Source organism: Muntiacus reevesi, chromosome 2 (genome assembly GCF_963930625.1).
Source record: "Muntiacus reevesi chromosome 2, mMunRee1.1, whole genome shotgun sequence".
Classification (NCBI taxonomy): domain Eukaryota; kingdom Metazoa; phylum Chordata; class Mammalia; order Artiodactyla; family Cervidae; genus Muntiacus; species Muntiacus reevesi.
Window position 1 is genome coordinate 63,368,946 of NC_089250.1, and position 26,204 is coordinate 63,395,149.

At 42.3% G+C, this 26,204-nt stretch overlaps 1 protein-coding gene across 3 annotated transcripts in view; it reads left to right on the plus strand.

The window, feature by feature from the left end:
* Positions 1-26,204, plus strand: part of PHF20 (PHD finger protein 20) — a 134,692-nt gene that overhangs the window by 100,089 nt on the left and 8,399 nt on the right. For all 3 annotated transcript variants that reach the window (XM_065921917.1, XM_065921918.1, XM_065921919.1), the window contains 6 exons: positions 2,148-2,246; positions 3,247-3,411; positions 4,503-4,681; positions 13,669-13,768; positions 16,630-16,825; positions 25,288-25,687. In XM_065921917.1, coding sequence (XP_065777989.1) covers positions 2,148-2,246; positions 3,247-3,411; positions 4,503-4,681; positions 13,669-13,768; positions 16,630-16,825; positions 25,288-25,687 — 1,139 coding nt within the window. The remainder of the gene's footprint in view (positions 1-2,147; positions 2,247-3,246; positions 3,412-4,502; positions 4,682-13,668; positions 13,769-16,629; positions 16,826-25,287; positions 25,688-26,204) is intronic.

Sequence of the window (26,204 nt, forward strand, 5' to 3'; positions counted from 1 at the left end):
GAGACCCTGAAGTTCTGTGCTCTGTAGCCAGTAGATTAACTTCTGCCCATAGAGCTAGGCTTGCCAGCTGGGAGATGCAGCCCACTGTCTTCTCTGATAGTTCCTGGATGTCTGATTGGGAGAGGGGCTTGGGTGATAGTGCTGACTTGGAGCTAGAGAGCCAGATGAACCTGTTTTTAAATGTCTTTATGATATCAAGCTAGTATCTGCCTCACCAAGCTTCAGTTTCCTCATCTGTAAAGCTGGAATGATATACACAGTTGGTTGTCAGGATTGAATGAGATGTTTGTGATCGTTGCACCAAGTGCTCAGTTAAAATCAGTTGAATCTGGATGTTCACTCTATCCCACACTTGCTTTGTGATCCATCTTGATTCCACATCAGAGTCACTTGAAGAGTATTTTTAAAAAACCCTGATGCCCTTGAAAACATTTCACTAGGTTAAAGAAGCAAGACGTGAAAGGTCACATATTGTTCTGTGAAATGCCCTGAATGGATGAATCCACAGAGCCAGATGAAGATTGGTGATTGCCAAGGCTTGAGGGTTTGGGGAGAGTCTGCTTAATGGGAAGTGGTTTTACTCCGGAGTGATGGGAATGTTTTGGAACTAGGGTAGAGCTGGTTGCACAATATTGTGGACTACATGCTGCTGGAGTGTTCCTTCTCGGTCACCTCCACCCCCACCCCACCCCACCCTCCCTACAGCTTTATTAAAGCTTAATTGTTGTTCAGTGGCCTGCATATATTTAAATTGTATAATTTGAGATTTGCATATATATGTACCTGGTCATTACTACAGTAAGATGGTAAACCTATCGATTATCTCTTAAAATTTCCTTGTGCCCTCTTTTAATGCCTCCTTTCCATTCCTCCCCGCCCTCTCATCCTCAGGTAGTCACTATTCTGCTTTCTATTTTATAGATTAGTTTTCAATTTCTAGAATTTTATATAAATGGAATCATGCAGTATGCATTAGATTTTATGTGACTCCTTTTACTCAGTATACTTATTTCACTTATAAGTGTTTACTTTTGCTGTTGCATATTATTTATATGCAACATATTTATACTTTTATTGTTGAAAGTATTTCACTGTATAAATACACCACAAATTATTTGTCCATTCACCTGGTAATGGACATTTGGGCAGTTTTCAGCTTGGGAGATTACAACTAAAGCTGTGGGCATCCATGTACAAGTCTCAGTGTGGACATCAGTTATCCTTTCTCTTAGGAGTGGGATGGCTGGGTCAGAGGATATACGTGTATGTTTAAACATGTCTTAACATTGAAAAAGTAAAGCATGACATGCAGTTATTTCAAATGATACAGATTTATTTGATAAGAAACAACTGGAGTTTTGCAATGGTGAAGCTATTAATAACTTGAAAACTGCAGCTTCAGTTGAGTGGTAGGTGGGAAGCTTTTAAGGTGGGAATTAAAAAAACTGAATTGAGAAGTTTGGCAGGAAGTGTTGATAACTTCGGAGGCTTTACTGTGAAAAGAGTTGTAGCTTTTGGAAGTTGTGAATTGTTCCTTTTTAAATGGATATTTTTACATGGTGTGAATTGTACTTCAATTATTAAAAAAAAAAAAAGACTCATCATCGTCATCAAGCAAACAAAATTCTGACATTCAGGATTCAAACCAGTTAAATCAGAATCTTTGTGTGTAGAACCCGGGCATTCACTTTCTGAAATCTTCCTTGATAATTGCAAAATGTAGCTAGTGTTCAGGAATAGTGATCTAAGTAAGGTTGGCAAACTTTTTCTGTAAAAGACCAGACAATAAGTATTTTCAGCTTTGAGGGCCAGAAGATCTCTATTTTTACTCCTCACATCTGTCATTGAAACATGGCAGCAGCCGCGGTCAACATTTAATAAATGAGCATAGTGTATTTCAATAAAACTTATTTCCAATAACAAGCAGTGGGCCAGAGTTTGCCAGCCGCTAGTCTAAAGACAGAAGGGGCTTTAGAGAAGGGGCTGCAGGGTGCTGAGGGAGATGGAAGATGACCTCCCAGGCAGTACCCAATCAGGAACTCTGCTCTTCTGCCCATTTTAGTTCTTAGTTATTTAAGCATAAATATCCCGGCATTGAAAACAGAATGTTAGAATTCCAACACTTACACGCTTCTATTTAATTCTAGCTGCAAAAGACAAGGAGAAGAATAAAGAGAAGAAATTCAAAGAGTTTGTGAGGGTGAAACCAAAGAGGAAAAAGAAAAAGAAAAAGAAAACCAAACCTGGTAAATTTTCCCCGGGGCATTTCACTTGGGTTTCCTTACAGGTAAGGAGGGGTTGCTTCTTCATAGTCCTGCCTCTGAGGAGAGGAAGGGTCAGCAAGCCTTTAATGGAGTTTGTGGGCTCAGCCTAGCATGGGCAGTGACAGGGGAAGAGCCCACTTACCCTGGTTGCCTCAAGGCCGCATTGGTGTTTAGAAAGCCCTCCCTCGTACTGTGTTGGCCAGCACTGCCCTATCACAGTGAAAGCATCGTTGTAGGAGAGGATATGCAGGTGAATAACTGTATTTGTTTGCATACACAACTCTTTTCTGGTTTTTCTTGTATTTATTTGTAAACTTTTAATTTTGTTTTGGTGTATAGCCGATTAACAATGTTGTGATGGTTTCAGGTGAACAGTGAAGGGACTAAGCCATATGCATGTATCTATTCTCCCCTATACTCCCTCCTCATCCAGGCTGCCACATAACATGAACAGAGTTCCCTGTGCTACACAGTTGGACTTTCTTACCCATCTTAAATATAGCACTGTATACATGTCCATCCCAAACTCCCTAATGCATCCTCCATTCCTTCCCCCTGGCAACCGTAAGTTCGTTCTCTAATTGTGTGCACACACAACTCTATTTCTGAACCCTTTTAAGAAAAGATATATCTCTTTAAAAGTATGTGCCTAGCTCCAACAAAAATGCCTATTTTTAAGAAAATCAGTGCTCCAGTCTTGGGAGCTAAAGGAATGCCACATTTTATTCTCAAACCATCTTCTGGCTTAAAGAAACAATCTTCTCAGAAAAGGAGGGAGAAGGGTGGTGGTGAGGAGGAAGGCTTTGGTTTTGAGGTTCTTAGAGGTAACTGTAAGTATTAACCTGTACTCTTTTGTAGCTGAATTCCTGCTGAGCATTTGAGCTGTTTGACCAGCAGAGCTGTTGATTGGACGGTGTTGATTCTGGGAATGCCCTGGGTGATGTCTAGGGGTGCTAATTTCTTCTTGATCTTGTTCTTCCAGAATGCCCTTGCAGTGAGGAGGTTAGTGACACTTCCCAGGAACCTTCTCCACCTAAGGCATTTGCTGTTACCAAGTGTGGTTCCTCACACAAGCCTGGTGTCCATATGAGCCCACAGATCCAAGGCTCAGAGTCTGGAAACCACAAAGGGAAAGTGAAAGTGTCTGGTAAGGAGGCTGTCTGCTGGCTTGACCATTTGTATAACTCTATAGTCTGAGAATGCTAGATTTATGTTGATATTGTAGTCTACTCTCAGGCCTTCTGCAAGTAATTGTTAGATCTTTTAAATAAAAAGTACCTCAAATAAATGGAGAAGAAAATGGCAACTCACTCCAGTATTCTTGCCTGGAAAATCCCATGGACAGAGGAGCCTGGTAGGCTACAGTCCATGGTGTTGCAAAAGAGTTAGCAGCTGAAAGAAAAAAGACATCAAATAAAATAGGCCATTAGCTATACCTTTCCTGAATTTCCCTCCTCTCCAACTTTGGTCTTAGTAGAATGTCTCATAGGTACCCCTCAGCCAGTGTGTCTATAACCAATTTCATTATCCCTCTTTCCCTTGCACACGTACCTCCCTGTTCCTTCATTTCTTATTGGTGGCGTCTGCATATAACCTGGTTGCTTGGGGAAATCTGAGTCAACCTTGAAGCTTCCCCATCTTCAGCAATTATAAGGTGATCATGAGTTTAAAAGTAGTTAATAAGTATATGTAAAGTACTTACAACAGTGTCTGGTACAGAATAAGTGATCAGTAAATGTTAACTGTAATTATCACTGATCAGGCACCCCAGACTAGATATTCTAGTTCTGACTGTCGCTGGAATCTTCCCCTTCCTCATTCTCCAAGGTTTACAGAGTTTTGAAGGTGACTGTGGATACAGACTTTGCTGTAAACCAGGTCCTGGATGGCTGGGGTGAGGTTGAGGAATACGTTTGTGTCATTAAGGATGACGATCTGTATGGTTCATGGGGAGTTGCAGTTCCTCTGCCACTGAGCTCTGTGACCTTGAGCAGCTACTTACCTCGGGCTTCAGTGTCAGGAAAATGAGGAAAGGGAGCTCAGTTTATTGCCATGCGGCAGATACTGTTTGGGCTGTTAGTAGATGACAGGCCCAAGGAACCAATTGGAGTTCGTATTTCCCAGCTCCGTGAAAGTTCACAGAGGAGAGGGTCTGTAAGGTCATTTTTTTACAGGTCTTGGTGATCTAGGGTTGATTATTTTTTTATTTTGTGACTGTTGTTTTCCCTTTCCTTGTAGAAGAGGATAATCTGAGTGAGTCCTCTTCTGAGAGCTTTCTTTGGAGCGATGAGGAGTATGGCCAAGACGTCGATGTGACCACTAACCCAGATGAGGAACTTGACGGGGATGACCGTTATGACTTTGAAGTGGTCCGCTGCATCTGTGAGGTTCAGGAGGAAAATGACTTCATGATTCAGGTAGGTGGAGCTTCTAGGAGCCACAGGTCCAGAGAAACACAAACTGGTCTTGGTGGGAATTTTGAGGGACTACTATTTGAGGCCAGCAAAAATGACAAATCAGGTCAGAAGCCCCAGGTAGACGGTACTCTCAGCACCAGGTTGAACTTTGTTTACTCGTTCAGCTTTCTCAGCATCTCAGGCTGGTATAAGTAACCTATTAATAGAATAAGAGAGGACTTGAGGGATCATTGAGTGTAAATCTCTTATGCTCTGCTTAGCTGGACTCACCAATGGGAAGGGCCTTGCCTGTGGTCACACAGTGAGGAGTTGAACAGTAGGGACCCAACTCTCTGGAGGGGCAGTTTGATCTTCCTATGGACCCATATCTTCTCTCTAAGGCAGATTTTCTTTATGATCTAATGAAATGGTGGCCAGTTTTAGAGCTTGTCTTTTTCTTACTCTTTATTTCCCTGGCATTTGTAGTTGTCATCTCCATTTCTGGGATGTGTCTCCTGGGGGAGGTGAATGTGGGGGGAGTTCCTTGCCTGCTCTGGGAGACTGTTCACTGGCTAGCACCTGCTTGCCTCTGCCTTTCTCTTGCTCTTAATCACAGTCCTGCTGGAGGTGACTTTTGCCTGGTTGACTCCCTGGACTGTCATAAATACCCTGGGTATTCAGGGAACCTGAGTTTTTTACATAAGTCATGTGTACTTTGGTTAGAATTATTTTAAGAGTTTCTTTCTCTTTGAATAGCCTTCATGGCCTCTGGGAATTCAAGGTACGTAAATGGTTCTCCAGTAGCTCCTGATATTTATGATCTTTAGTGTGCATTAGGTCAGGCTTCCCTGGTGGCTCAGTCAGTAAAGAATCTGCTGTAATACAAGAGACCCGGGTTTGGTCCCTGGGTCAGGAAGATCCCCTGGAGAAGGAAATGGCAACCAACTCCAGTATTCTTGCCTGGAATATCCCATGGACAAAGGAGCCTGGTAGGCTACAGTCCATGGGTCACAAGAAGTTGGATGTAACTTGGTTACTAAACCACTACCATGCATTAGGTCAGTCGTTCTCAGACTTTTTCAGCATCAGAACTGCTTGCCAATGTAGACTCTTTCACAGAACCTCAAAATGTATAACAGGTAAAAGCAGTAGTTTTGAAAGCTCAGAATGAATAATTTTTACTTTGAAGTTCAGAAATGGCCTCTTTCGGTGAGGTCTAATATGCATTCAGGGTGGTGTGCTGGTTGCTGACTTAGAGCATTTCAGTGTCTCTGTTGTTTTCTTCTTTTTGTGAGACAAGCCTAATGAACATGGCCATTGCGTGGGTGCCTTTTCCTAAACAGCATGCTTTGTAGTCACTTTGATTAATCAGAGACAGAAAGAAAAGCTTTGTTTTAAGGACAGCATAATACTTAGTTAGCCCAGCAGTACAGAATTATGTGTACTGTTATGGGCTCTTAACATATGTTGTCTTAACATTAAGCTTGGAATGTGCATTTTTTTGTTTTATTTTTTCTTTTGAAATAGTCCCATTTTATAAAACACACCTGTGTGTAGAATCTCTGAAGCTCAGTGGAATATAATTCAAAAACATACATAACATGAAACACCCCCCCGCCTTTTTTTAAAGTAGTTCTGTTTTTTTGTTAAGTTTGATTTTAAAAGTATGTTGAAGATCGTTAGTTTTTATCCTGTCTCTCTGGGCATGTGCTCAGTTTTGGGTGTTGGAAGCCTGATTGGATCCTCATATGTCCAAAGAAATCATTAGTGGTTGAGTAATGAAGGCCTTTCCTGGCAAGGCTCTTCTGGCACATCAGTGTAGGAGATGCAGTTCTGATCCACCATGGTACTTTCTCCATTGACTTTTCTGTAAGTGGCAAGGATCATGGGGTGTTTGGGGAATGAGCTTGAAGTACCGCTTTTGTGCTATGAGACTAAGCTTGGAAAATTGAGGCCACACCAGCTTTCACACGGCTGGCCGAGTCCGTTTTGTGCTTCCCAGGCTCCACATGGCCTTCCCCCCAGCTCCGCTCAGCACTGTGACTTTCTTTCTGGCATTGTGGTGGTGATGAGCTCACTTCAGAACACTGTGGGTTTTGCTGTAGAATACTTGGTGTTCATTTGCTGCCAGCTGGCTTTGTGTTATAAAGGGGCAGTTCCTGACTTTATCTGTCATCATGAGCAGTGTACCTTTTCTTCTCAGTAATTTCAGCAAAAGGCGTAAATTTAAAGGAAGCTAATAGGAACAAATGGGACTTCCCAGGTGGCTCAGTGGTAAAGAATCTGCCTGCCAAGCAGGGGATAATGGGTTCAATCTCGGGGTTGGAAAAATGCCCTGGAGAAGGAAATGGGAACCCACTCCAGTATTCTTGTCTGGAAAATCCCATGGACGCAGAGCCTGGCTGGCTGCAGTCCATGGGTTAGCAAAGAGTCAGACACAACTTAGTGACTAAACAGCAACAGCAGCAGCAGGAACAAGTACGGTTTAAACCTTTAAAATGTATTCATCTAGTTTTAGATATATTCATTGTCTAGGAAAGTTCAAGTCATTTTTTTCCTTAAAATTTTAACTTACATTGATAATTTGCATAGTCATGGAACACATTTGTTCTGTAGAAGATTAGATTCTGTAGAAGATTACTATAGAGAAATAGTTTTCTTTGTTCATTTCATTATTTGGTATCAGTATTGCTCATGTATATTATTATTTGATTTTATTTACTAGTGCTAATTTAAATCACTGGGAGGTTAAAATCCTATTTAATAATCATGAATGTTTGAGAAATCTGGGTACCACATAAAAAAATGAACATCAAGAAACTCACTTAATATTTGAATTTATTTTAATTGCTCTAGGGCAGGTTTGGCAAACTTTTTCTTAAAGGACCAGATAATAAATATTTTAGGCTTTGGTCATTTGGTTTCTGTCACAACTACACAGCTCTGCCCCAAGCAGCCAGAAGTAGTACCAAAAAATCAATGAGTATGGTTATGTTTGTATAATACTTAATTTACCAAAATAGGACTTAAGCTGAATTTGGCCTGTGGGCTATAGTCTGTTGACCTTTGCCCTAGAGCAACAAATATATAACATTAGGTGCCAAACCCCTTATTAAAGATGTATAGCATCTTTAATAAGAAGCCCATATAAAAAACTTGTTTGCTTTTCTTGGAGGCAGTCTTCGTCATGTTCTTGTGTATCACTCCAGAAACACTCAGTGGCAAAATAAGCAGTAATACATGTATTCTCTCCATTTTTTCCCTTTCTTTTTGTGATAAAATATACATAAGATAGGACTTCCAAGGTGGCGCTAGTGATAAAGAACCTGCATACCAATACAGGATACCTGAGAGACGTGGGTTCGATCCCTGGGTTGGGAAGATCCCCTAGAGGAGGACATGGCAACCCACTCCAGTATTCTTGCCTGCAGAATCCCATGGACAGAGGAACCTGGCAAGCTATGGTCATTAGGGTCAAAAAGAGTTGGACTTGACTGAAGCAATTTAGCATGGATGCATATACAACATAAAGTTTACTGTCTTTTTAAATTTTTTTAATTGGAATATAATTGCTTTACAATGTTGTATTAGTTTCTGTTGTACAGTGATGGGAATCAGCCATATGTATACATATATCCCCTCCCTCTTAAGCCTCCATCCCATTCACCCTCTTCCCAGCCTTCTAGGTCATCACAGCACTGGGCTGAGTTCCTGTGCTACATAGCCACTTCCCACTAGCTATCTGTTTTACACATGGTATTGTAGATATGGCAATATATCTCTGAGTTTGTCCCCCTCTCTCCTCCCTGTGTCCACAGGTTTGTTTTCTACATCTGTATCTGTGTTCCTGCCTTGCAAATAGGTTCATCAGTACCATTTTTCTAGATTCCATATGTATACATTCAGTTCAGTTGCTAAGTCGTGTCCGACTCTTTGCGACCCCATGGACTGCAGCACAGTAGGCCTCCCTGTCCATCACCAACTCTTGGAGTTTATCCAAACTCATGTCCATTGAGTTGGTGATGTCATCCAACCATCTCATCCTCCATTGTCCCCTTTTCCTCCCACCTTCAATCTTTCCCAGCATCAGGGTCTTTTCAAATGAGTCAGTTCTTCCATCAGGTGGTCAAAGTATTGGAGTTTCAGCTTCAACATCAGTCCTTCCAATGAACACTCAGGACTGAGCTCCTTTAGGATGGACTGGTTGGATCTCCTTGCAGTCCAAGGGACTCTCAAAAGCCTTCTCCAAAACCACATATATGATATTCGTTTTTCTCTTTCTGACTCTGTATGACAGACTCTTGGTTTATCCATATCGCTAAATTTACCAGGCTAACCATTTTAAAATTTATGTGGCATTAAGTGAACTGGCATTGAGTATATCATTTACTTTGGTGTACAACCATCTTTTTAAAAATTTAAACACAATGTTATTTTAATACATAGTATTTTCAATATCTTTTTTTCATTTAATAATATGTAAGTTGAAGACCTTTCCATTTTCAAATCTTGAAAAGCTTCCCCAGCCTTTTTATGGCTGCACAATGAACGAATCATCATTTATTTAACCTTTCCCTTATTGATTGACATTTAGATTATTTCTAATTTTAATAGCAGTGTAATGAATAATTTTATGTAAGTATACCTGTGAGACTGAGTTCTTCTCCTTTTTTTTTTTTTTTGGCCTTGTTTATCTCACAAGACCTCAAAAAATTGTCAGAAACTCACCTTTATTCCCCCTTGAGCCTATCTAACCAAATCTTCAGAACAAGACAAAAGACTTAGTTCGAGCAGGAGCAAGAACACCAGAGTAAGAGTGAAACTGAGTTTTAAAGTAGAGTTTCTGGGCAAAAGTTTGTGTGCCTTTGTTATTTTGACAAATACTGTTATTTGTCATAACAACTCTATTAAAACCCTCCTTGGTGTATCAGGGGCTTCCCTGGTAGCTCAGCTGGTAAAGAATCCTCCTGCAATGCAGGAGACCCTGGTTTGACTCCTGGGTCAGGAAGATCCGCTGGAGAAGGGATAGGCTACCCACTCCAGCATTCCTGAGTTTCCCTGGTGACTCATCTGGTGAAGAATCCACCTGCAATGTGGGAGACTTGGGTTCGATCCCTGGGTTGGGAAGATCCCCTGGGAAAGGGAACAGTTGCCCACTCCAGTATTCTGGCCTGGAGAATTCCATGGACTGTGTAATCCACGGGGTCGCAAAGACTTGGACACGACTGAGCGACTTTTCACTCAGTGGTGTACCAAGAACAGCCTTACCAGTGCCCTTGTCACTACAGAGTACTATTAAACTTTTTTTATCTTTGCTGTTCAGATAAAAACAATCTTCTAGTGTAGCTATTTTGTAATTTAAATAAACTTTAAAAAAGTTTGTGATTTTTTCTGTGTTTTCCATGAGCTACAAAGAAGAAAACAAAGATGACCCAGATTATTTTCACCCAGAAATAACCACTGTTATTTTTAAATACACACATACAAATGCATATATAAATGAAAATTATAATCTATAAACAGCTTTTCATGAGAATAACACTTCTATGATGAAAGCAATAAATGTTTAAAAATTTCAGGGAATACATAAAGGTATGAAGAATTAGTTGATACTTACATATAATCTCAAAATCTAGAAATACCAATGTGTATGCTTATTATTAGGCTGATTTGACTTCACATTAATTTATATTAATACAATTTTCTGTTATTATTCTAATGGTTAATTTGAATATCTTTTTACTTAAGATTAGTTTTTTTCCTTTGAGCTGTCTGTTCATGTTCTTTATCCGTTTATCTGTTAGATGGTTGGTCATTTTCCTGCTGGCTTGTATAGGCTTTTTGTTGATATGTTTTTGTGTCAGCTGTGAGAATGGTTACAAATATTTGTATCTGTTTGGTCATCTGTCTTTTGACTTGTCTTATAGATGCTTTGTTTTCATGAGGTCAAATATATCAAACTTTTTCTTTAATGGCTTTTGGGATTTGAATAGGAGTTGCTTCCCCATTGGAAGTTCATAAAAGTCTACAGAAAATTCAATAAATGAATTTTTCCTGGTTTCTTCTGGTAGTTTTGCAGTTTCATATATTTTTTAAAAACCATGTAATATTTTATTTGCCTGGGTGAGGGCTCTCACTACCCAGTTGTTCCAACACCATGCCGCATATTGCACAACTACCTTTATTTACTGTATTTCGGTATATAGTTTGTTTCTTATTCTAAATTCTGTCTTCTTTTCCATTGATCGCTCTCTGTATTTGCCTGTACAATTCTATTTTAATTATTATACTTTTTTAATATGTTTAAGATATCTGGTAGGGCTAGTACCCCCTTTTGTTTTTTTAATGAATTTCCTGGCTATTAGAATCAGCTTCTGTATAGTTCCAAAGCTATTAGTTTATTGTTCTATTGGCACTACATTATTTTTATATATTAATCCAAGGAGAACTGCCATCCTTTTGATAATGACTCTTGCTATTAAGGAATAAAGTGCAACTTATTCATTGACTTAAGTCTCTGTGTCCTTCAAATAATCAAAAATTTTCTTTGTTTAGATCTTCTTGCATGCTTTTATTCTTAGTCATATATTTATTCTTAGAGAGTTTATCTTTTCTGTTATTGTTTCTGTTTATTTCTAAATTTAAACTTTTTGGGAGTGCCCTGGTGGGCCAGTGGTTCAGACTCAGTGCTCTCAATGACTGAGGGTGGGGCCCTGGGTTCAGTTCTTGGTCTGGGACCAAGGTCTTGCAAGCCTCACAACAGAAGTGTTCCCCCCCAGCCCCTGCCTCAAAAATTTTAAAAGTTTTTTTAAAAATTATTTTTATTTTAATTTTGTGGCTGTACTGCATGACATGTTGGGTGTTAGTTCCCTGACCAGGGATCAAACCTTGTGCCCCCTGCATTGGATGTGCAGAGTCTTAACCACTGGACTGCCAGATTAAGTCCCCAATTTAAACTTTCAAAAAATGAGCAGTGTATATTAGCCCGACCCACGTGAGAAAATTATTTTAAAATTTTCAACTTAGCTATATTTGATTCAATTTTGGTGTCTCCTAGTTCTTAAAAAATGAAGTCATTGGTGAGAGAGACTTTCATTCTTGATTATTTGTCTGTTTTCTGCTACCAGCTGCCTTTGTTGTCTCACACCCTTTTCTTTCCCTCTGAGCCTTAGTTTCCTCATTGGAAATAGAAGAATCTAGATCACATCTGAAGTCTCTCTTCCAGTTCTGCCCCTGTTGATTCTTATATTATCAGTCCATAAAAGCCCTTTGATGCTGAGGCCTATCTGATTCCAGGTGGCTGAAGACTGTGAGCTTCAGACTTTTCCTTTGTGACCAGGCCGGTGGTCCAACCTCAAACCGTGTCAGAAGCTCACTATCCCCTTTCCAGAGCTGTCCATGTGGTTGGGTAGTTAACAGTTTAGGGCCTGGTCTGAAACTGCTGGAAGTATCCTGGTGTCTCCCTGGGCGTCCTTTTCCACTCCATTCCTTCCTCTGGACCTGAGCCCTCGGGCTTCCTCTTCTCAGGCCAGCCATCGCTCTTCCAGTGCTGCTCTCACCCTCTGCTCCTTTCTTTTCTCTCTCTGCCTCCTGCCCCTTCTTCCTTTCCTCCTTCCCCAGGGAAGGCAGTGGAGCCTAGGGGTTAAAACAGCAGTCCCCAACCTTTTTGGCATCAGGGACCGGTTTTGTGGAAGACAGTTTTTCCCTGGACCTGGGGTGGGGAATGGTTTTATGATGATTCAAGTGCATTACATTTACTGTGCACTTTATTTCTACCAGTATTGCATTAGTCCCACCTCAGGTAATCAGGCATTTGATCCCAGAGGTTAGGGACTCCTGGGTTAAAAGAACTAGTCTTGCAGTTAGTTGGGCTTGTGTTTAATTAACAGTGGATCCAACAACAGTGTTGCCCCACTGTTGCCTCTTCTCAGCTGTGTGACCTTTGGTAAGGTTTAGAGAGAAGAAATGCAGAGTGCTGGCATATGGTTGGGCTTCACTGGTGGCTCAGAGGTTCACTTAACTCAGTGATAAAGAATATGCCTATAATGCAGGAGACCCAGGTTTGATCCCTGGATTGGGAAGGTCCCCTGGAGGAGGGCATGGCAACCCATTCCAGAATTCTTGTCTGGAGAATTCCATAGACAGAGGAGCCTGGCGGGCTACAGTCCATAGGGTCGCACAGTCGGACGTGACTGAAGTGACTTGGCACATGCACAGCACATGGTTACTTCAGGAGGCATCGCAGTGAATTAGCCTGCCCTTTTGTAGTAGGAGTAGGCTCTTCTACATAAAAGCTGTGTGCTGAGCTCCACGGTATGACATATGATCCATTGATTCCTCTCTGACAGCCCCACATGGTCAATAGGAATAGTATCCTGTTTTGCAAATAGGGAAACTGAAGCCTGGGTTGGAGAAGTGACCTGATCTGCAAAGTCACACAGCTAATGAATGTCTGAGACAGAATTCAAACTCAGGTTTTTGTCTTTCTTACCTTCCTCTGAGGGCTTAAACAATTTTTCCTCTGTCTTTATAAAGTGATCAGAAAAGTGCAAGCCTCTAGATATGGGAGGGAAAGTAGTCATTTTTCTGAGATCAAGTACTGTGTAATCTAAACTCTCTTTATCTGTGCCGTCCAGTACAGTAGCCTCTAACTTCATACGACTGTTGAGCACTTAAGAGGTGGCTGGTGGGGAAAGGAACCGAATTTTTAACTTCGTTTGTTAATCTAACATTAAAAGCTCAGGGTGGCTGCTGTATTGAGCGGCGCAGCTGTGCAGGCGGCTGCATCTCAGCGCCCCTGTGAGTCCCTGGGAGAGCCCTCCCTGCTGTGAGTCCCTGGGGAGAGCCCTCCCCCCTGTGAGTCCCTGGGGAGAGCCCTCCCCCCTGTGAGTCCCTGGGGAGAGCCCTCCCCCCACCTCACAGTGCCCCTACCCCACAGCTGGGTCTTGTTTTTGGATGGAGGATTCCTTCTGAGTTTAATTTTTTTATTGCTTCTTTAATTCTAACAGTGTGAAGAGTGCCAGTGCTGGCAGCATGGGGTCTGCATGGGATTACTGGAAGAAAATGTGCCTGAGAAATACACCTGTTATGTTTGCCGAGACCCTCCAGGTAGCGATTTCTGGAGTCAGGGATCTTAACAGTATGTAGCCTTTTCCTTAGCACAGCGGGCGGTGCAGCAGCCTGAAGGTCTGGGGTCTTGAGACTCATTTCTTCAGCGTTGGCTAGACTCGGCCTCCTCACCCTTGTTGCTAGCCCACCTGATGGCCAGCTGTCCTGAACTTGGCAGTAAGAAAGAGTGCGTGGAGAGGTTCACTTAGCGGAAGACCTGACCTTGAGCTAGAATCTGTGTGTGTGTGTGTGTGTGTGTGTGTGTGGTTAAAAAATCATATAACATGGGCTCAACCCTGTTAACAAATTTGTAAGTGTCTGGTGCAGTGATTGTTTATAAACTGTACGCACAGATCTCCAAACTTTCTCATCTGGTGCAACTGACACTTCGTGTGAACTGCAGGATGCTGTACAGGCTTGCATGTCGTCCCTTTGTATGCTGGGCCACGCTGATCTTTTCTCTGTCATTCCAGTTTTAGCATATGTACTGCCAGAGCGAACACCTTTTCCTTTTCTTGAGAGTTGATGAGGATGCGGGCTCTGACCTTGACTGCTCAGGGCTGTTGGAGGGTTGGCAGTCGGCCTCTGCTCCCTCTGGTGGCATCTGCCTTCCACTGCATCGTTGCCACCTGGAAGGGAGATGTGCCCTTGAGGGGGACGGGAAAGGTGTTTGCGAAGAGCCTGTCTGTCACCCAGAGGAGTGAGTTCGTTCCTCAGGATCAGTTCGTTTCATTGTTCCATGACTGCAGGGCTGGCCTGTGGCTCTCGAGTCCCGCTTTCCATAAATCTCAGGAATGGATTATAAATCTGTGCAGTTCTTGTCTTGTGTCAGTGGGATGGGGACATTGTCTCCATTCATCAGCTGTGAGATCTCTTCCCTTGGGTTCAGTCCCATGATCCCCTTACAGCTAGACAATGCTTGAGGGCCTCTGCTTCTGTTACTCCTTTTAGTAACAATGAGATGGCACTGGTAGGAGCTCCTAGTCCTATATTTTTGCTTATGAGGAAGAAAGTGATGCCTGGGGATACAAATGACTTTCCTAATCCCATGAAGCAAATTGGAATTAGAATTGACTTGTGGGAATAACTCTCTTGATTTTGCTGGTTATATAGGAAGGGCTACCACAGTTCTTTTCTTTTCCAGCAAGTAGGCCCCCCTGGGGCCTGATAAGGTCTATTGTGACACTGTGTCTTCTTGTGCTAGAGTAATCTGCCTCTATTTTTCCCTTTACCCCAAGGAAAGAACATGATCAGAAGAGTAGTCCATGAGTCATAGAATATAACTAATGGGTAGGATCTCAGAGATCTCTTAGTTTAGCCTTGACATTTAACAGGCAAGCATCAGGCCCAGAAGGGGCATGATTGGCATAAGATCACTCAGTTAGTGACAGATAGAAGATGAGAACTGGTGTCTCTGACCTTTGTCTTGTCAAACCGGTAATGCTGCTCTGAATCCTGCTGCTCAGGCCACCTCTGACAGCCGCCTCCGAGGCTCCACATGTAGTCCCCAGGGCTCCTTTGGGGCCTTGTTTAAAAATCTCTTCTGTCTACTTTGTCTCTCATTCTTTCCTCCACTTTTTCTTTTTAAGAAATCATATACAGCATTTTCATCAATCCCTAAGCACTTTCTGGACTTTTATAACTAAATTGCCAAGACTGGGGGTAGATTCCTCTAACTGAGCACTCAGTGACTATCACATTTACTGTCTGTGTTTGATTCTACAGTGTCTTGAGCCAGAAATTTAACCTAACAGAGCTCTTCTTTAAAGGTTACTTAACAGAGTGAAGGTGCATCCCCACCATGTGTCTTAGTAAAGCCAGAAGGAGTCCAAGGACCTTGATAAGGATTGATTATTTAAGGGTTTTTAATAGCTATTGAGAGGTGAACAGTAGTCTGATTGGAAGCTGTTTCCTGGGTTTTTGCAATAGGAAACATGCCAAGTCGTATGTGGTTGTGTTTTCAGTCCAAGGATCGCTGTAATGAGCAGAACCACTGAGGCTGTTCAGTTCATCTGTCATTGTTAACAGGTGGGAAACGGACATCCAGAGAAGGGAGCAGGGGCCTGACTGTTCATTCAGTTATGTGGTAGGTGACAGTTGGAGGGGGCTTGGGGCGTCTTTCCAGGTGATAAATTCATTCAAGATGGCTTTTGCTAGACACTGGGGATATAACCATGAACATAACAGTTCCTACTCTGGCTCTTAGTGGGGTTGGTGCCAGAAACAGATGTCAAAATAAGTCATATAAACAAAAACATATTAGGTAGGGATGAATACTTTGATGGGGCAAAGCCCTCGGATAGGAAATGGCTGGGAGGCACCAAAGAGACTGTCTTACTTTCGGAGGTAACATAGGGCCTGTCTGAGGAGGCAGTGGGGAGCCAGTTCTGCAAAGGTCTTGGGAAATAGTGCTCTAGACATGTGGGGGTGGGGTGCTGGAGCAGAGATCCTAAAACCAGAAGGAGCTTGATGTGTTCCAGAAAGGATAAGGCAAGGAGGGGAGGGAGGAGCCAGGTCCTGCAGGCCTCATTAGACCAGAGTTAGGGCTTTGGGTTTTCTTTTGTTCATAGTAGGAAGTCATTGAAGGTTTTAAGTGTGAGACGGAATGAGAAATTCCCACTCTGCCTCTGGCCAGTTGCAGAGATCAGGGCATTAATAAACCTTTCTCACTACCTTATCCCAGCACCTTGTAGAGAGCCCAGCATATAGTAGGTACCAGGTAAATGTATACTGGATGAATGAATGAACACATGTAAACACCAGTCCATCCTTGCAGTAGTTTGTGTGATAACTGTGCGATGATGAAACAGTCTGGGTTTCCTTCAGACCAAGGATTAACTCTCTCATTGTCACTGCTGTAGGTCAGAGGCCTGGCTTCAAGTACTGGTATGACAAGGAGTGGTTGAACAGGGGACACATGCATGGCCTGGCATTTTTAGAAGAGAACTATTCCCACCAGAACGCCAAGAAGATCGTGGCCACCCACCAGCTTCTCGGCGACGTGCAGAGAGTGATCGAGGTTCTGCACGGCCTGCAGCTCAAGATGAGCATCTTGCAGTAAGTGTGGCACCTGCTGCTCTGGGACTGAGTCTGAGTTCGTATGGGCGGGGGGCAGGGTGAATGTGAGAACCTGGAAAGCCACAAAACTGGTGATGAGAAGAGTGAGTTTGAGACCTGTATTAAAAATTCTCAGTGACATGATAAGCATTTTTTAAAAATGTAACTCTATTTAGGTTTAATTTACATATAATTAAGCTCACCCATTTTAAATATTCATCTTTTAAAAATTTGTTTTTAATCAGAGGATAATTGCTTTAACAATGTGAATCAGCATAAGTATACATATGTCCCCTCCCTTTTGAACCTCCTTTCCACCTCCCACCCCATCTCTCTAGGTCATCACAGAACATTTGTTGTTGAGTTTTGACACATGTATATACCCTTGCAAACACTACTAAATCAAGATATGCAGTGTGTATTTATAGTTTAGTTGGTTTTTTGTTTTGTTGTACCATTCTGAGTTTTTTGTTTTTTAAAAAATTGTGGTAAGGTACATAATATAGGGGCTTTCCAGTGGTGAAGTGGTAAATAACCTGCCTGCCAGTGCAGGAGGTCCAAGAGAAGTGGGTTCAGTCTCTGGGTTGGGAACATCCCTGGAGAAGGAAATGGCAACCCACTACAGTATTCTTGCCTGGAAAATTCCACGGACAAAGAAGCCTGATGGGCTGTACTCCATGGGATTGCAAAGAATTGGGCAGAACTGAGCACACACACACACACATAATATGAAGTTTGCTATCTTAGCCATTTTTAAGTGTACAGTTCAGCAGTGTTAAGTATATTCACTCTGTTGCAGCCAGTCTCCAGAGTTCTTTGTCATGTAAAGCAGACCCTGTACCCAGTAAGCAACTGCTCTCCACTTCCCCTCCCCCAGCCCCTGACAGTCACCTCTCTACTCTATGTCTTTATGAATTTGACTCTGGGAACCTCATATAAATAGGATTCAACAGTATTTGTCCTTTTGTGACTGACTTATTTCACTTAGCATAACAGCCTTAAGACTTGTCTATGTTGTAGCCTACATCAGAATTTCCTTCCTTTTTTCCCCTCCTTTTTAAGGCTAAATAATATTCCATTATTTGTAATACCACATTTTGTTTATCCATTCATCCTAAATATTCTTTTCTCTTTTTTTCTGGCCTTGCTGTGCAGTTGTGGGATCTCTATTCCCTGACCAGGGGTTGAACCTGGGCGCCAACAGTGAAAGCCCAGGATTCTAACCATTAGGCTACTGGGGAACTCCCATCCTAAACATTCTTGATTGGTAAACAAAGTAAAATTGAAAGCTGCTGGAAGAGACATTGTTGGTAGGCCTACTCTCTAGCATAATGGTTGTTCAGTAAATATGTCTGTTGATAGTTTGCTCAGATGAAGAAGTTTTATGCCCTTTGGAGCTGGACTTCTGGTTTTTAATGGCTAGAATTTGGAGTGAAATTGAGTGTGAATTTCCTTCTGTGGTTAGAGTCTATGTGTCAGATGACCCAAGTTCACGCAAGCTCTGAGAAAGAAATGTAATTCATATTGGGGTCTGTTGGCTTTTATAATCTGCTTCCACTTTACCAAATAGGGCAGTTGGGCCTTGAGTGGGACAGCCCCTCTCCTTGGTTTCCAGGACTACAGTTCAGGTCCCAGCTCCCGTCAGGTCCTTGTCCTTATCTCTCTTAACTGCCTCTCTTCAGTGGGTCTGTGAATTTTCCTTTGGTGGTAGCACAGGGTATGGCAGGGATAGAATCCTTAAGTTCTCCCATGAGCCTGCCTATAGAGCGCCATTTTAATGAAGTCATCAACAGTGCAAACTCTATACCATACATGCGTTAGACCCCATGGGTCAGTCCCCGACAAGGTTCTTTGGTGCTCATTAGTCCTGGAGCCCTCCTGTATTAGGTAAAGTAGAATGTCAGAGCCTGGAGATGACAGAATGAGGGTCTGCCTTCTCCTGCATTCTGGTGCACGGAGACTTGGCTTCCAGCACTGGCGTGGCAAGAAGTGGTTGAGCGGAGCACATTCAGCAAGGGTCTGTGTTGATCTGGGTAAAAGCCAAGCTGCTATAAGAAAGACCAAAAACATAAAGGAATTTTCTTTCTCACATAAAGCAGAGATAGGCAGGAGCCCAGGCCAGGTAGGTGGCCTTTTGCCGTGGTGCTAGCTATGGACTTGGGGACTTGGGTTCCTTCTGTCTTATTGCTCTGACATCCCACTGGGTTTAATCTCACCTATCTCATCCAAGCAGTCAAACCTGTACCTCAGTTCTGCTCTAACCCCCAGGAGGGGGAACAGGTGGTTTCATGGACACACCTAACTGCAAGAGGCCAGCCAGGTGGCTGTGTTCCCTGCACAGACCCAGGAGTGATGGTGGAGGTGGGTAGAAGAGAAGGGAAGGCTAGTTACTGGGGGAAGTTAGCCATTACTGTGACAACCCCTGTTTAGGATGTTGTAGACTGGGTGTTCCCTTACATTTTATAAAATCAGAAGACTTCATGTAAGCCAGATGAATTTCTTCTTAATGAGAAGCCAGAAATTGACTGAGACAGATGGAAGGTGCCCAGAAACCTCAGATCCTAATTGTACATGTTGCTGCGTTTCTTTTCATTTGAGGGTTCAATTAGATGTTTTTCTTTCTGCTCACAGAAATATAAGTGCTCCAGCTGTGTCCCATATTCCAGAACCTTGTTCCTTCTGAATTCCTGTTGAGATCCTTCATCTTTGTAGCAGTGACTTTGTATTGGAACTAAAACCTGACTTCTCCAAGCAGGTCAGAAGAGAGCATCAGGAGATTTTGTTAGTCATTATAGGTGGAAGAGATCATGGGAGATGGGTAGGTGGTCCCTGTCTCTGCACACCTGGATAGTCTCTGCTATCACAGGCTCACAGTCTTCATTCTCAGAAAGTTTGTTCCTAAGCAACCTAGTGGATTCAAACCTAGTGGAGGCAAACAGTAAAACTGGGTGTAACTTCAGAGCATCTGTTGTCATTTAAAAAGTAACAGGCATGAATGTGCATACCTTCTTCATGATCGACAGGGCTTACTGAGAAAGGCCAGGGTTATCAGTAGCTGGGGCTTCAGATCTTAGCCGGGAGGGTGAAAATAGGAGGGAGGAGGCAAAGGTTTTTGCGATTTTCATGCAAGAACAGGTTCATACTGTGGCTTATGTGCTCCAGGTGAACAGATTTCAGACTACAGTAGACCTGAAAGTTAACAATGATTCCCATTTCCTCTGTTGCAGTTATGATTTCAGAGGCATGTCTGGGGTCCTGGGGTCCTGGTACAGACTGCAATACCCTATGGGAGGTGGCCAGGGACCCAGACTGCCTCGATGCTGGTGGTCTCCTCTCCTCCTTCAGTGGATGGAAGTGGTACTGGGGATTGCTGGAGTGGGAGAACTGAGTGAGCGTAGTTATAGCCCCTCATGAGCAGAATTTTAGGTTCTGTAAGCTCATTCCATGCTGTCGTAGTTATGACGTATTCCATTTCTATAGGAAGGCTTCAGGAAGGCATGTGTGTGTGTGTGTGTGTGTGTGTGTGTGTGTTGGTGATGGGGGGGGGGAACCTCTGTGGGAGTTGTTGGTCAGTTCCTGCTGATGCGGTTTCAGTGATTCTCAGTTCAGACTGGTGAAGATAATGTATATAGTTATACCATGGTGTAATTCTTTATATGTGTGGAATTGTACCAAGCATTACAAGATATTTAGGATTCATGAATTCAATGAACTGAGTATCAGAAGTCCATTTGTGCCAATCAGTAGTCATTTGTGACAATCGGCAGGGTCCCCACACATTTCTGCACATCTGTGAACCAAACATGAGTAGCTCCTGTCTATCTTCTCACCTGTTGCCTTACTTGGGGAGCCCGGTTTTTCTTCCTCTGTCCTTTTTTCCTTTCCTTTCTTTCTTCATTTCATTTAACAATCAAAGGTTGTAATGGAGTTCTGGGTGGTGAACAAAATGTTAAATGGTGAAGTTTATCCAGAGTAGTGGCATTTAAACTTCAAAAAACATACATCCTACAGTAAGAAATACATTTTTTTTCCATTTATTTTTATTAGTTGGAGGCTAATTACTTTGCAACATTGTAGTGGTTTTTGTCATACATTGACATGAATCAGCCATGGATTTACATGTATTCCCCATCCCGATCCCCCCTCCCACCTCCCTCTCCACCCGATTCCTCTGGGTCTTCCCAGTGCACCAGGCCCGAGCACTTGTCTCATGCATTCCACCTAGGCTGGTGATTTGCTTCACCCTAGATAATATACATGTTTCGATGCTGTTCTCTTGAAACATCCCACCCTCGCCTTCTCCCACAGAGTCCAAAAGTCTGTTCTGTACATCTCTGTCTCTTTTTCTGTTTTGCATATAGGGTTATCGTTACCATCTTTCTAAATTCCATATATATGCGTTAGTATACTGTATAGGTCTTTATCTTTCTGGCTCACTTCACTCTGTATAATGGGCTCCAGTTTCATCCATCTCATTAGAACTGATTCAAATGAATTCTTTTTAATGGCTGAGTAATATTCCATGGTGTATATATACCACAGCTTCCTTATCCATTCGTCTGCTGATGGGCATCTAGGTTGCTTCCATGTCCTGGCTATTATAAACAGTGCTTTGATTAACATTGGGGTGCACGTGTCTCTTTCAGATCTGGTTTCCTCAGTGTGTATGCCCAAAAGTGGGATTGCTGGGTCATATGGCAGTTCTAATTCCAGTTTTTTAAGAAATCTCCACACTGTTCTCCATAGCAGCTGTACTAGTTTGCATTCCCACCAACAGTGTAAGAGGGTTCCCTTTTCTCCACACCTTCTCCAGCATTTATTGCTTGTAGACTTTTGGATAGCAGCCATCCTGACTGGCATGTAATGGTACCTCATTGTGGTTTTGATTTGCATTTCTCTGATAATGAGTGATGTTGAGCATCTTTTCATGTGTTTGTTAGCCATCTGTATGTCTTCTTTGGAGAAATGTCTGTTTAGTTCTTTGGCCCATTTTTTGATTGGGTCATTTATTTTTCTGGAATTGAGCTGCAGGAGTTGCTTGTATATTTTTGAGATTAATCCTTTGTCTGTTTCTTCATTTGCTATTATTTTCTCCCAATCTGATGGCTGTCTTTTCACCTTACTTATAGTTTCCTTTGTAGTGCAAAAGCTTTTAAGTTTCATTAGGTCCCATTTGTTTATTTTTGCTTTTATTTCCAGTATTCTGGGAGGTGGGTCATAGAGGATCTTGCTGTGATTTATGTTGGAGAGTGTTTTGCCTATGTTCTCCTCTAGGAGTTTTATAGTTTCTGGTCTTACATTTAGATCTTTAATCCATTTGGAGTTTATTTTTGTGTATGGTGTTAGAAAGTGTTCTAGTTTCATCCTTTTATAAGTGGTTGACCAGTTTTCCCAGCACCACTTATTAAAGAGGTAGTCTTTTTTCTATTGTATATCCTTGCCTCCTTTGTCAAAGATAAGGTGTCCATAGGTTCGTGGATTTATCTCTGGGCTTTCTATTCTGTTCCATTGATCTATATTTCTGTCTTTGTGCCAGTACCATACTGTCTTGATGACTGTGGCTTTGTAGTAGAGTCTGAAGTCAGGCAGGTTGATTCCTCCAGTTCCATTCTTCTTTCTCAAGATTACTTTGGCTATTCGAGGTTTTTTGTATTTCCATGCAAATTGTGAAATTATTTGTTCTAGTTCTGTGAAAAATACCGTTGGTAGCTTGATAGGGATTGCATTGAATCTATAGATTGCTTTAGGTAGAATAGCCATTTTGACAATATTGATTCTTCCAATCCATGAACACGGTATGTTTCTCCATCTGTTTGTGTCCTCTTTGATTTCTTTCATCAGTGTTTTATAGTTTTCTATGTATAGGTCTTTTGTTTCTTTAGGTAGATATACTCCTACGTATTTTATTCTTTTTGTTGCAATGGTGAATGGTATTGTTTCCTTAATTTCTCTTTCTGTTTTCTCATTGTTAGTGTATAGGAATGCAAGGGATTTCTGTGTGTTAATTTTATATCCTGCAACTTTACTATATTCGTTGATTAGCTCTAGTAATTTTTTGGTAGAGTCTTTAGGGTTTTCTATGTAGAGGATCATGTCATCTGCGAACAGTGAGAGTTTCACTTCTTCTTTTCCTATCTGGATTCCTTTTACTTGTTTTTCTGCTCTGATTGCTGTGGCCAGAACTTCCAAAACTATGTTGAGTAGTAGTGGTGAGAGTGGGCACCCTTGTCTTGTTCCTGATTTCAGGGGAGATGCTTTCAATTTTTCACCATTGAGGGTAATGCTTGCTGTGGGTTTGTCATATATAGCTTTTATTATGTTGAGGTATGTTCCTTCTATTCCTGCTTTCTGGAGAGTTTTTATCATAAATGGATGTTGAATTTTGTCAAAGGCTTTTTCTGCATCTATTGAGATAATCATATGGTTTTTTTTTTTTTTTAAGTTGGAGGCTAATTACTTTACAATATTGTAGTGGTTAATCATATGGTTTTTATCTTTCAATTTGTTAATGTGGTGTATTATATTGATTGATTTGCGGATATTAAAGAATCCTTGCATTCCTGGGATAAAGCCCACTTGGTCATGATGTATGATTTTTTTAATATGTTGTTGGATTCTGTTTGCTAAAATTTTGTTAAGGATTTTTGCATCTATGTTCATCAGTGATGTTGGCCTGTAGTTTTCTTTTTTTGTGGCATCTTTGTCTGGTTTTGGAATTAGGGTGATGGTGGCCTCATAGAATGAGTTTGAAAGTTTACCTTCTGCAATTTTCTGGAAGAGTTTGAGTAAGATAGGTGTTAGCTCGTCTCTAAATTTTTGATAGAATTCAGCTCTGAAGCCATCTGGTCCTGGGCTTTTGTTTCCTGGAAGATTTCTGATTACAGTTTTGATTTCCTTGCTTGTGATGGGTCTGTTAAGATCTTCTATTTCTTTCTGGTTCAGTTTTAGAAAGTTATACTTTTCTAAGAATTTGTCCAAAGAAATACATTTTTTATCACATGTACAAAGAATACTAAAATTTCACAAAACACAATGGTGCAGTTTAGTATTTTCTGTTTTATTTTTTTCTTTTATACAGTGGTTATGAGTCAGTAAATTAAAAGACCTCTTGTGTCAGATTTCAGACAGTGAATGATTATAGTCATACACAGAGTTTTATGTACATATATACACATAGGCAGAGATTCTCAGAGGTGTCTGCTGGCCAGAAAGGGACCAGAGTCCTTCTTTAATAACAAATTATCCTCTTTGGAATGGGGAGAACAGAAGATTTTTGAAGAATGTTGAAAAACCTTGCTATTGGGACTTCCCCTGGTGGTCCAGTGGCTAGAACTATGTGTTCCCTGCGCAGGGGGCCTGGTTTTGATTCCTGGTCAGGGAACTAGATTCCACATGCCATGACTAAGAGTTAGCATGCCACAACTAAACGTCCTGCATGCTGCAACTAAAACCTGACGTAGTCAAATAAATTTTTTTTTAAGGGGGCTTCTCTGGTGGTCCAGTGGTTAAGAACCCACCTTGCAATGCAGGGGATTTGGGTTGATCCCTGGCCAGGGAACTAAGATCCCACATACCGCGGGGCAACTAAGCCCATGCTCCACAACTAAAGAGATTGTATGTCGCTACAGGAGATCCCGAGTGCCACAACTAAAACCTGACATGGCCAAACCAGTAAATAAATATTAAAAACAAAACACTTTGTTACTAATGGCTTATGCCTTGATGACTTTTGGTTACCACCTCCCTCCTGGGTCATCAGTGAAAGTGTTAGTTGCTCAGTTGTGTCCAATTCTTTGCGACTGCATGGACTATAGCCCACCAGGCTCCTCTGTCCATGGAATTCTCTAGGCAAGAATACTGGAGTGGGTTGCCATTTCCTTTTCCAGGGGATCTTCCTGACTTAGGACTCGAACCAGTTCTCCCTCATTGCAGGCAGATTCTTCACTGTCTGAGCCACCAGGGAAGCATTCATTGGGTTTGTATAATTGAATGCCATGGCATGGCAGCATTATCATGGCTGTTTATTCCTAAGTTAAGTTTATTTTTAGTAAGTCACATTTGAAGAGCTCTTTACTGCCAACAAAATATTGGACTTCTGTTCAAATTAATTCACTTAAACTCAGTAGTTGCTGGCAGACAAAGGGTTAGCCAGTTTTGCAGAGGAGGAAATGGGAACGAGGCTGGCTGAGTGACTCGACTCAGCTGCGCTGTGATCAGCGGCTGAGCTGAAATGCAGCCAGGTCGTCTGACTCCCAGTCCAGTCCTGCTCACTGTGAGTGATACAGCAGGAGCTTGCCTGGAAGTGGTCTCCTCGGAGGCTGTGAATCTACAGTACCTCTTGGTGGCTTGCTCCGCTCGGCCCAGGTGGGAGGTCTTCCCCCTAGTGTAGGAAGCCCCTGCGGTGGTCCCAGGGGTTAGGGTTAGAAGGGTTAGAGCCCTTTCAGTATTTTCCCTCCCAACAGAAGCCGGGGGCATCCTGACCTGCAGCTGTGGTGCCAGCCTTGGAAGCAGCATATGGCGGAGGGGCGGTCTCATTCCAAACACATCCGTGTCACTGAAGCCAAGTGCAAGGAGGAAGCCCCAAGCTATAGAACTTTGAACGGGGCAGTGGAGAAACCCCTGCCCCTGCCCCCCTCCGTGGAGGAGTCCTATATCACCAGCGAGCACTGCTACCAGAAGCCCCGCACCTACTACCCGGCTGTGGAACAGAAGCTAGTGGTGGAGACCCGGCGCTCTGCCCTCGACGACGCTGTCAGCCCCTGCCACGAGAACGGTGATGATTCCCTGTCTCCGCGCCTGGGCTGGCCTCTAGACCAAGACAGGAACAGAGGGGACAATGACCCCAAACCCAGTTCCCCAAAGGTACTGGCCCGCTTTTGCTTGTTCTTGTTTGAGAGCTTGTACCTTCTCTTCCCAGGGCTAAATGTTCAGTGGAAGATGTTTATGATAGAGTTGTGTTTATTCTAAAATTGCATATAAATCTGTTTATCATAGTTCTTTTTTTTTTGTCTTTTAAAATGAGTACAAAGTCAAAAAAGCCCACTTAAACCCCAAATATCATTGGTTCTAGGAAATGTCGGCAAAATGGCAGAGTCAGTGGTGGTGGGGGTGGAGAGGTCGGAGGCAGCCAAAGGAAAAGGGTAATTGATTGGAACTTGACAAATGAAAATGAGGTTTTTTTCCTTCAGTGCAATTTATCATTGCATCTGGGTGCTAATCCTTAGCAAGAGCAAAGAATGAGTCAAGTGTTTTTTCAGGAGTAAGTTTTTCGGTACAATTCTATGACAACTTTACTTTTAACTTTGCAGCCCTGGTGTAAAAACAGTCCATTTTGTCCAAATGTTTGCTGGTTTTATCAGTTTTCCTGAGAGCTACTCGC